At 36.3% G+C, this 11,392-nt stretch overlaps 1 protein-coding gene across 1 annotated transcript in view; it reads right to left on the bottom strand.

Moving 5' to 3' along the window:
- Positions 1-1,807: 1,807 nt before the first annotated feature.
- LOC128686909 (syndecan) overlaps positions 1,808-11,392 on the bottom strand; it is a 400,042-nt gene continuing 390,457 nt past the window's right edge. Inside the window, exons 6-7 of the mRNA XM_070082575.1 lie at positions 10,609-10,765; positions 1,808-8,182 (exon numbers count right to left, since the gene is read on the bottom strand). Coding sequence (XP_069938676.1) covers positions 8,016-8,182; positions 10,609-10,765 — 324 coding nt within the window. The 3' untranslated portion in view covers positions 1,808-8,015. The remainder of the gene's footprint in view (positions 8,183-10,608; positions 10,766-11,392) is intronic.

The following is an 11,392-nucleotide window of genomic DNA, read 5'->3' as shown; positions in this document are numbered from 1 at the left end:
ACACAAAATATTAAGAAAAATATAATTTAATAATTTTGTAACATAAATATTAACAAATTCAGCAATAATACTGTATAGCCTCTTCTCAATTAACAACGGAGTTCCATTCCTAAGATCAGGTCGTTAAACGAATTTGTTGCTAAGTGAGGATCGTACTATAATAGTAGTGGGTTTGTATCAGCCATCTTTGATATTGTTTTAACGTCACCTTTGCACCATTTATAACATTTCTGGTATATTTTTAAATGTTTATACAGAAGTGTACTGTATATTGAAATAAACAGAATAGAGGTAATCAGCTCTAATATACATTACAGCCTCTCCTCACTTAGCAATGTACTCATTTACCGACGACTCGAACTTATGACTGGCTCTCTGACCAGTATGCATACCTAAATAATGTATATTAGAGCTGATTTCCTATATTCTGTTTATTATAATGTACAGTACACTATTGTATAAACATTTAAAAATATACTAAAAATGTTATAAATGGTGCGAGGGTGACATTAAAGTAACATCAAAGACGGTTGACATAAACCAACTACCATTATAGTATGCTCCTCGTTTAGCGACGAATTCATTTACCAATACAGTATTAGAAACGGAACTCCATTGTTAAATGAAGAGAGACCGTATTTAGGTATAAATACTGGTCAGAGAGTCCATCGTAAGTCTGAGACGTTGGTAAACGAGTACGTCGCTAAGTGAGGAGTGGCTGTATTAAATTTTTACCGTATATTTGCAGCACGTATACCAAAGAAAATGGGGTTGTATGAATAACAGTATACCAAAGAAAACGGGCTTGCATGAATTACAGTACATATGGGAGTAACGTCAGTATTTTACATTCTATCACTGTGGGAGACATAGCAGTGCAGTACTGAATACACGTTTATCTTTACATCCTTTTTTTTTTTTAAAAAGTGATGTATGAAGCCGAGTTTGAAATTAGTGTGTTTTTAGGGGCATATTTAGGGTTTAAACTATAAAAATAGGCATTTACACGCATTTTTTAATCGCGTCCAGAATTTGTGGCTTTTCCAAATTCACGGGTGGTCTTGAAGCATAAACCCCACAACTTTGGGGGACTACTGTATAGCATGGAACCACTGACTATAGCATGGAGCCACTGAATATAGCATGGAGCCACTGAATATAGCATGGGGCCACCCAAGTAGTTTGTAGAGATCTACATATATAGAATTAGGGATGGGATGATATCCAGTTTATTTTACCGATACCAATACTCAATTTTAGACCAACACCACTACAGCTATACCATCAAACTTAAACAGTACTTACTAATATTGATACCAATACTTCAAACATTGGCCAATACCCACCGACACCAGTATGTACTAATACTGTTTTAGGCCAATACTAATACCACCAAAATTGGCCAATTACCCACTGATATAGATACTTTGGCACAACTGTATATAATAGAATAAAAGCAAATTATCCATGACAAAATTTTTAATACTGTTTTACCACAAAAAGAATTGTAAATTACAATACATACATAAACTAAGTACAGTGGTACCCTGAGTTTTGAACTTTCTTCATTCCAGAAGGCTGTTCAAGTGCCGATACTGAATGAATTTGTTCACATAAGAAATAATGTAAATTAGGTTAGTCCATTTCAGACCCCCAAAAATACACAAACAAAAGCACTGACAATAATAAACTTACATAATTGTTCGAGTTGGGAGCAGTTTGAAACTCAGGGTACCACTGTAATCAATTCTGACTTCAAATACCATACATGCTCATCATAACTATAACCAGGAAAATTAAAACTCCCTTCCATAAATGATTTATTTTCCAAGTACTACTTTACTGAACACATGTTACTCTAAGGTTGTCAGTCATACAAGTACAAAAGGACCCCGTATAGATGAACAGTCTAGGAAAGGATATCAGTATGAACGTTAATATACAGTTTACAATATGATATTGGACATAGGATCACAGGTAGGCAGTGAGCAACTTCTTACACTCATAACCAGTTTATAAAATTTATATTTGACATTTTTAAATATTCGTTTGCAATATCTTCTGGATTTTGTTTGATGTATCGTGTATTACATTTGCTGGTAATGAAAGAGTTAAGACTGGAGACGATTGCTCAGCACTCACAGTGATCATAATGCCATAATGAGTTAGACTGGGGACCACCTACATCCTTGTGACCCAAACTCACCTTTACAAAATACTATACACACAATCATGACAGTCAGCTGATGCAAATCTAAAATAGGGTGGTCATTAATTTTTATTGTGAAATCAATTAAAAAAAAAAAAGCCGCTGTGACTAATGCTAGCTGCGGCTCAGATCAGCTGACACAGTCAGTGGTGAGCTCCCTCAGCATGACAACACCTTGGTGATACTCCACTCCCTCATACACACATCTATCTCTCTACCATGTTTCATCTTTGGCTATCACCCTTACAAAATTTTCACCTGTGGTATCACCCATAGAAGCTATATACAATAGTGACATTATATGCTATTAAAAATAACTAACTGACATTTTTAATACCAAGTTTAAACATAAAAGATCTTCCTCAACTATTAATGTAATAAAAATATAAACTATATACCACATGTTGGGAACTACTGCCAGAATTCAGCTTCTTTCTACAAAACAAATACATACCATATTTTCTGGCATATAAAGCAGGCCTATTTTTTTCATAAAAAGTCATGGTAAAAAATCAGCCTGCGCCTTACATGTGTGAAAGTCAGGGTCAAGGGTAGGCTTATGTTACACTTTAGCATAAAGTAAGAGGGTAATTAGCCACTGAACATGATTTACCATTACGATACTTCTGTCGTGCACCTTATACGCCGGAAAATATGGTAATAAAAAAAGTGTCAATCTTTAAGGCGAGTGCAGGTAGGTTGTTATTAAGCTGAGTGAGTGACACCAAAGAGTCCCCAGTTGATAGTTATCTCAGACAGGATCAGTCACACTCAAGTCAATGGCAGGTCCTTCTATAGGCCTCCCTGTTTTTTGTTGATAAACATAAGAGTAAAGCCTAATAGTGACCTACATGACTTGCTTGTTGATCTCACCACATTTGTACACATACAGCTCTGATAACAGAATCCTGCCAAGTTTAAACAAAATTTCTTATGGATGAAAGTTTCTGTGGTGAAAAGCTCTTGACAGATTCTTAGCACTGCTTGTTGGAGCACTGAAGTGACTGGTGAGTAACCACCTTCAGTGATGAAGAAAAACTAATTACAGTGACTGAAAAATATGAATATTGGATTACCTGAGAGCTCCTGGTTTCTAGTGTTTCAAATAAGCCTCAAATTTTGAGTGAGTGACGCATATAGGAGTATAGTAATGTGACAGCAGTTTCTACATCAGATTACAGTACTACAATGTTATTGGAATCCAGAAGCTTTTAAATTAAGGGCAAAAAAAAATGGTAGTTTATTATTCTTTAAAAATATTAATTAAATAATATGAATAAAGAGAATAAAATATACTTGGCACGCTTGATCAATGGAAAACTCTCCCCCGAGATACCCTGGCTAAATCTAAAGGTTCGGATTGGACTGGAACAGACATTATAAAACAGTTGTGCAGTACAACACATAATAAGGTGACTGCTAGTTAGTTAGTTGGTTAGTTGAGAGTAATACATAGAATGAACCTCGGGCCAGCACAGTATCTACCACACCTCTCACAACACATGTAACACCATTCAACACTTGGGCTCGCATACTTACTTACTCATAACCTAGAAAAAACAACAAAATTAGTGTGTGTGTGTATCTGTACTCACCTAGTTGTACTCGCCTAGTTGAGGTTGCAGGGGTCGAGTCCTAGCTCCTGGCCCCCACCTCTTCACTTCACTTCACTTGTGTGCTTTGTGTGTGTGTGCATGTATATGTGTACTTGTGTATCTGTGTGCACATGTATCTGTGCGAGTGTATCTGTGTGTGCGTGTACTGTGTGTATCTGTGTGTGCATGTATGTACTCGCCTATCTGTGTGTATGTATCTGTGTGGACATATACTTACATGTGTGAGTGTATGCGTGTGCATGTGTACACAGCTTCTATGTGTGCATATAGGCTTTTTTTTTTTTTTTGTGTGTATGCACACGTGTGTGCATGTGTGCACGTGTGCACATAGTGTGTGTGTGCACACAAGCAATTGTATACACTTGCCAAAGGCCACCTTTTCACCATGTCTTGGTCTGTACTGTAACCTTTAAAATACAGTAAGACAAAATAATTAATTATCAAATTTAGAAATAGTCAGTACCAGTAAATTTTAGTTAAGTGATGTCTGAGTGAACAACATCTTATTTTATCTGTTATAATAAATAATAATAATAATAATAATAATAATAATAATGACAAATAATAATAATGACAAAAAATTAATAATAATAAAATAATAATAATAATAATAATAATAATAATAATAATATAAAGTGTGTTTGCAACCTCAGATAGTGGACACTACATCTTACATACCATATATATTTGGTTATCTTTGTTTATATTTAAGTAGATCACTGTCCATCAGCGAGAACATTCAGTAGGTCTTGATGGTGGGAGAGACTTCTTAACTTGATAGTAGGAGAGAAACTTCGAAGCCCAGTGGTGGCAGGCACATACACACACACCTCGATGTGTAGTGGTAGGAGGCACATACACACACCCTGACGTAGTGGTGGGAGGCACATACATGTACCTCGATATGTAGTAGTGGGAGGCACATACACACACCCTGAAGTGTAGATGTGGGAGGCGCAAATACTTCGAAGACTGGTAGTCGTGGGTATCACACATACACACACATACATCCACACCTCAAAGAATGGTGATGGTGGGAGGCACACACCTCAAAGTGGTAGTGATAATGGGAGGAGCACACATGCACACGCACACACACACACACACACACACACACACACACACACACACACACACACACACAAACACACACACACACACAAACACACACAAACACACACACACACACAAACACACACACATACACACACACACACACAAACACACACACATACACACATACACACACACACACACACACCTCCAAGTGTGTTGGTGGGAGGCATACACACTTCCAAGTTCACTTCTAGCAGCTTATGGTTGAACATTGAGAGTTGCACAGCCATACTTCCTCCCATGGGAATAAATGCATAATTTCTATCTGTGGGTCGCTCCTCAATCACCAATGATCTCTACTTGAAACTCTTAACAGCAAATACACTAAAAACATAACTGTATCTCTTAAAAGAAAAGAAAATAATGGGAGGAAGCTTTTTATGATGTAATTGAATAAACACAATCTAAACTCAAAACAATGTTGCACTATTAAAATTCAACAACTGATTCTCCAATCAAATTATAAAAATATATTGAAACCCCTTTACACTGCATCTTAAACAAATATCCGCCAATAAAGTAATCCAGCTTATGATCTCTAATACCACTGATGCTAAGTTTAATTTCCAACAGAACAAGTCGAGTGTTAAACCTTTCATCGGACAAACCATTCGTCCAGTGATGAGGAAAGATTTTTTTTTCTGTCCAACCTGTTACTGCAGATGGAGCATGTAGAGTGCAGCAATATCAGGACATTGTGAGACAGCTAACCATGGGTCAATGCTGAGCTGTTTATGTGTGGCTCCAGACCATTAATTTACTGTTATTGCTTGTGTGTTTATTTTTGTGACATTCCCATCCCACTTTGAATCTTTTCCCTTGTTTTTATTTATTCATAAAACTAATGCAAGAATGTGAGTTTGATTATCCTAAGAGTAAATAAAGCACATAACATATTAAATGAAATTATTCTTTTCATTTTCACATCCCTATTTGTTTCTATTACAAATGAGCACAAATACCCAATCCAAAGCCACAATTACATTAAATATTCTCAAATAAGAAAGTTCTTTATATAAAACTACCTAGGTTATCTAGGCCATCTGAGTATATCACTCGAGCCAGGTAGATGGACCACAAAACTAGTGAAGCAAGGCAAGCCTGGTCCACTATGAGAGAAGGTAAGCTAGGAGTGCCCAGGAACAATACTAACCAACCCCCACTTAGTGTATATGATGTGGACACCCATACTAGCCATACCTGTGACCGATTTCAAGGGTTGTTTTACACTCACAGCCTAGCCAAAAGCCAGACTTCTTGTTGACTGCCTAATCAACGAGTCTGTTGCTGCCAGCAGCCCACAAGCCTACATAATCATCACACCCTGGCTGATCTTGGACAGTGTCAATCTCTAGGCCCATCATGCCAGACATGCCGTGCATGGTACCGGAGTCCAGCAATGCGGCCTCTACCTAAGGTAAGAGATAAGCCAGGCAACCCTAGCACAACAACAATCCTCGTCAACATAACTACTACTGTGCTCATTAAAAATGATAAATGAAGGTGTTGACTATTTATATAATATAGAAAGTAATATCAAATATTAAAAAAAACTTGCACAATCTCACAAAATATTTTGTTTCTAACCTTTAAGTCATAAAATATATATGACTGGTCAAGAGCATCACATTCAAAGAGTAAAATATTACAGTAAGGCAGGAATTTCCCTCAATAAGACCCATTCTCTAACACCATATATTGCAAATGCCTATTAAGGAAAGAAAGAACTTTATATTAAAATAAATCACACTCAAATTAGCGTTGAAATAACCACAGTTTTATACTGGAGATAAAATAGTATCCTTGGGTAATTATCCATTAATTTTACTTTATTGCATAATGAACAGGATCTTTAGTCCTAAATGATGAGGATGATGATGATGACAATGATAAAGCTGAAAAAGAACCATAAGCAAGGCCTACTTTTTGTTCAAACATAAATATTAAGAATAAATTGAATTCCCATATTACATTTTCTAAATACAAAATATTATTCTTTAAAGCATGAGTAAATAAGGCTGAAACAAAATAAATAGGATTAAGGTGCTGCTCTTGATCTCAAATAAAATACAAAGCTTAAAAAAAAAAATGCACTCAGTATAGCCCCTCTTAGCAACCCAAGAATTTACTATAATCACAAAAAAATCACAGTATAAAAATTTGGTACAGAAATGTGCATTTCGTGGAACTAAATTTTATTTTTAAAAAGCCGATCAAGAGATCTCTTGGCAAAATGAATTAAAACATGATAAAGAATTATAAAAACAACACATCTCCAATATAAAAAGTGGCCCCAAAGGAAAGTATTGTAGCTCAAACTTTAGAACACATCCTTCACATCTCAGTTTCCAAATTAAAGTTTTACTGAACAAACCTAAAATAAGCCTAGTTTCCTACCCTGTTTTTTGAGCTTTCAAGAAGCCAGCAAGACTGGCACATGAATGATCTGTGAACTCTTTACTGATGAAGTGACAACTAAGAAAAATGTGATATTAACAACTGAACTTCACCTCATGGGTCAGTTGTTACAATAAACAGCATCAAAATACTTGTGTTGATATGATGTTATTGTTAACTCTTTGGGTCCCAAAATAGTGCAATGCATTCATAATTAAGGCTTTGGTTAACCAGAATCTTGTTTATTCTTATTAATAAATGCTCATATTTTCCAAGGAATAATTTATCATGATATAAATGATAAATTAAAAACAAAGTAACTGAACAATCAAGATCCTATATAACCAATTCCATGATATTTAAGAAAATGAAGTTAACATGCATCCCAAATATAGCTCCCTCAAAATACTGGAGGATAGGGAATTTGAGGGAAGAGAATTTTGATATATATAATAAATAAAAAAAATTCTGAACTCATTTTGTCCTAATAAGGTCCCCTACATGGTAGGGGTTGGGATGCTATTAGTTCCCTCATCCCTGCCATACACAGTAGTGGTACGGTGGGTGTGGTGGTGTTGGGATGTACCATCGACATCGTTTTCATCTTCCAGTTGGCTCTTGGGTGGGGACAAAGCTCCCCTCCCTGCTCCAGTTGATACTCTGGGCGAGGAATGTGTTTAGGCATAGATCTCCTTATCATTGGGAGAATAGGACGAGGTGAGTGGCATGCGCTTGGGTTCATCCAGGGGATATGAACCTTCATCCTTCTTCCTCATACGGTAAACAATGAACATCACCAGCAAGATGGCACACAGGAGCCCCACAACTGCACCGCCAATAAATGCTGTTGGTAAAAATTCCTCTGTAGCATTCGCATTATAGTACAGGAATCATTTGTACATGCAACAAAACATACAATATAAAACAGAGCAATAGGCATACAGTATTCATGTTAAATGTGCAATACCTGTATATACTTACTGTATAGAGTAAGTATACAAAATAGTATTTTATAATGTTTTAATAAATATACTGGGAGACGGCCGACTTGTTGAAAAAAAAAAAAAAAAAAAAAAAAAAAAAATGTACAATATAATTTTTTTAAACATTTACTGTTTTTCACCAAGATAGGGGGTGACTCAAAAGAAAAAAAATCATCACTTATATAGACAAAATATCATGATCCAATGATGATCCCCAAAATATTACATCCCCACCCAATGTACCTCCCACCTGTCTGACTTTTTTAGGTTATCCTAGGTAAGTTACACTATGTATGGTAACTGTACTTATGTGTAAATAAACTTACACCTAACTGATTTCCCCCTGAATCCCTTCAAGAATATTTTCATGCTCACACTCCCACAGAATCTTGAATAAAAAATAAAAAAATTACCTCCACTCTGATCTAACATGGTCACAAATACCTGCTGCATGCAAGTCCTATCTCTTAAACCTTTCTTCCAATTCTTCCTGGGATATCCCCTACACCAGATTAACATTCCTTTTTAATCAACGAGTCTTTTTAAATGCACAAGCCATTTTACTAAAACCTATTCCATTCTTACAATTGTGGCATACAACCAATGGATCGAAATAGCATACTATCAACAATGGTGAAGAAGGCACACATGTTGCTGAACACGCTTTCATTGGGATAATGTTTTACTGTGTAGAGCTTCACAAAGCTCACTGTAAATCAAAATATCCCAATAAAAGCTAGCTTTGCAACATATGTTTACCCTTCATACTCAACATGTTGTAAATTCTAAAAAATAAAATAAATGTTGGTTTTAACATAAAATGAAAATTATTCGATAATTTCCAAGCAATTTAGACACTAATAAAATTTGGCCTTTAGAGAACTTATGCATTATAAAAATGTTGCTAATTAGAGACTTGCCAAGCTCCACATTTGGGCATGTTATTACCAGCAAGCAATCAAACATATGACATATTACTGCCCAACTTATTAGGAACTGCCTGGAGGAATTTGTCATGTTCCTTCTTTAGAGAGAGTAAGGGGTCTGGATCCTTTACACTTACGTCAATTCTTTATTCATGACAGTATTTTTATCACAACCACAAGGAAACTAGATATCAAGCCAATGATGATACCCTTTTAAGACGTTTTCTCTAGGCTGGAATATTGCTGTACACTAACAGCCCCTTTAGAGGAAGGCATAATTGCAGATCTGGAGAGTGTCCAAAAAAACTTCAGTGCCCCTATAAATTCAGTCAAGCACTTAAATCATTGGTAATGCTCGAAGTCCCTCAAATTGTACTCCTTGGAATTTAGGCACAAGAGATGCATAATTTGCAGTAGTGTTTATGGAAGAATCAGTCCCAAATCTCCCCACCAAAATTGCTCTCTGCAAAAGCAAGAGGCTCTGCAGACAGTGCAGAAATACTCCCAAAGGAAAGCAGAGATGCAATGAATATACTAAAATATAACTCAATAAGTAACTTTAAAGGAGCAAAGACTTTTCAACACCTTCCCTTCATATGTAAAAGGAATTACCAACAGACCTCTAGTTGTCTTGTAAAGGAAACTTAACAAGTTCATGAAGTCAGTTCCTGATCAGCCTGTCTGTAGTGTGTATGCTACACTACACACAGCTACTACAGCCTGGTTGCGTAGGCCATCAACCACAAGTGGTTTGGGACCACGCCATGGGGCACTGACCTCCTGGAATTGTCTTCTGGTAGCCTTCTGGTAATCCATGCTTTTCACTGAGTATATTTTGCATTGTCTACTAAGCTTTCCTCTTTTAAAAGAAATAATTTCTATGTGTGGATTCAAAATTAGTCCTAGTATTTTCCAGGCAAAAATAATTATGTATCTTTCATGACTCCACTGAAGGGAGTACAGTTTGAGAGAGATGAGGTATCCCCAATAATTTTGACTGAATCGATATAAACAGTGAGAGCTCTGCATTTTCCAGACCTGCAATGTCAATGGATGAATTTTATAGTTTATAATATCGCTTCAATTTAGTATCCAATTTCACTGCAGTTTGATAACATAAATGTTTAAACAGTGGGGTCAGGGCACTTGATGATACAGCTCCTGGATACTTAAAGGCATTTTTAATCATATACTGTTGGACACTACATACACTATAATTTCAGAGTAACCTATATATAACGGGATTTGAAAAGGATGAGGAAGGAGAGAAAGATTTTCATTATACAGTAAAATAATGGTAAATTTCAGTGAATGTTCTATTTCAAGTAGAGTATGTATAGTACATTTCTCGCACAACCTACCAGCCAAGATGCCAGGCTGAGCAAAGATTGACACCTGCCGGTCATCTGTCTTGGTGGTGTGGATCTGGATGGGGCTGTCCATGATGTCGTCAGTGAGGGTCGGTGGCGGAGTAGTCTGTGGCAGTTCTTCCACTGTGGGCTTCTCTTCAATAGTGATCTGTGGAAATAATATTTATCATTATAAAAATTTTAGAAATACTCTGCATATCAATTATGCAGCACAGTAAATCACAATGAGTATAAGAAAGACTGAAGAGTGTGTGCATATACTGCTGGTGCAGAGTTGCACCTCTGCCTTTCTTAATGCAATTTAAAGGGATGGAATATGCAAGAGGCAAAATTCATTAGCTCAAGTAAGAACAAAGAGCTTTTAAAAAATTTGAGAGGGTTAATTTAGCATGGACAAACACACAGAGAGAGAACAATGGCAGTTGCTGAGCTGCCTCACACACAACACAGGGACTACTGACATAGATGTGAGTACTAGAGATGGAGTTTGTACTTAGGCTCATCCATAGAACCTGAGTTATTGTATAACTACCATATTACTAGCTTCGTGCTTCCTCATAAATACATATAATAATAATAATAATTCAGTTAGGTAGTAGGATGGCAGACAGCAACTGCCCAGGAAGGTACTACCATCCTGCCAAGTGACTGTAAAATGAAAGCCTGTAATTGTTTTAAATGACGATAGGATTGCTGGTGTCTTTTTTCTGTCTCATAAACATGCATAATTTCAGGTCACACTACACATGCATGTACAAGCATATATATACACACA

This window comes from Cherax quadricarinatus, chromosome 7, assembly GCF_038502225.1.
Source record: "Cherax quadricarinatus isolate ZL_2023a chromosome 7, ASM3850222v1, whole genome shotgun sequence".
NCBI classification, from domain to species: Eukaryota; Metazoa; Arthropoda; class Malacostraca; order Decapoda; family Parastacidae; genus Cherax; species Cherax quadricarinatus.
The sequence above is the reverse complement of the archived record's forward strand: the minus strand, read 5'-3'. Positions and strand labels throughout refer to the sequence as shown.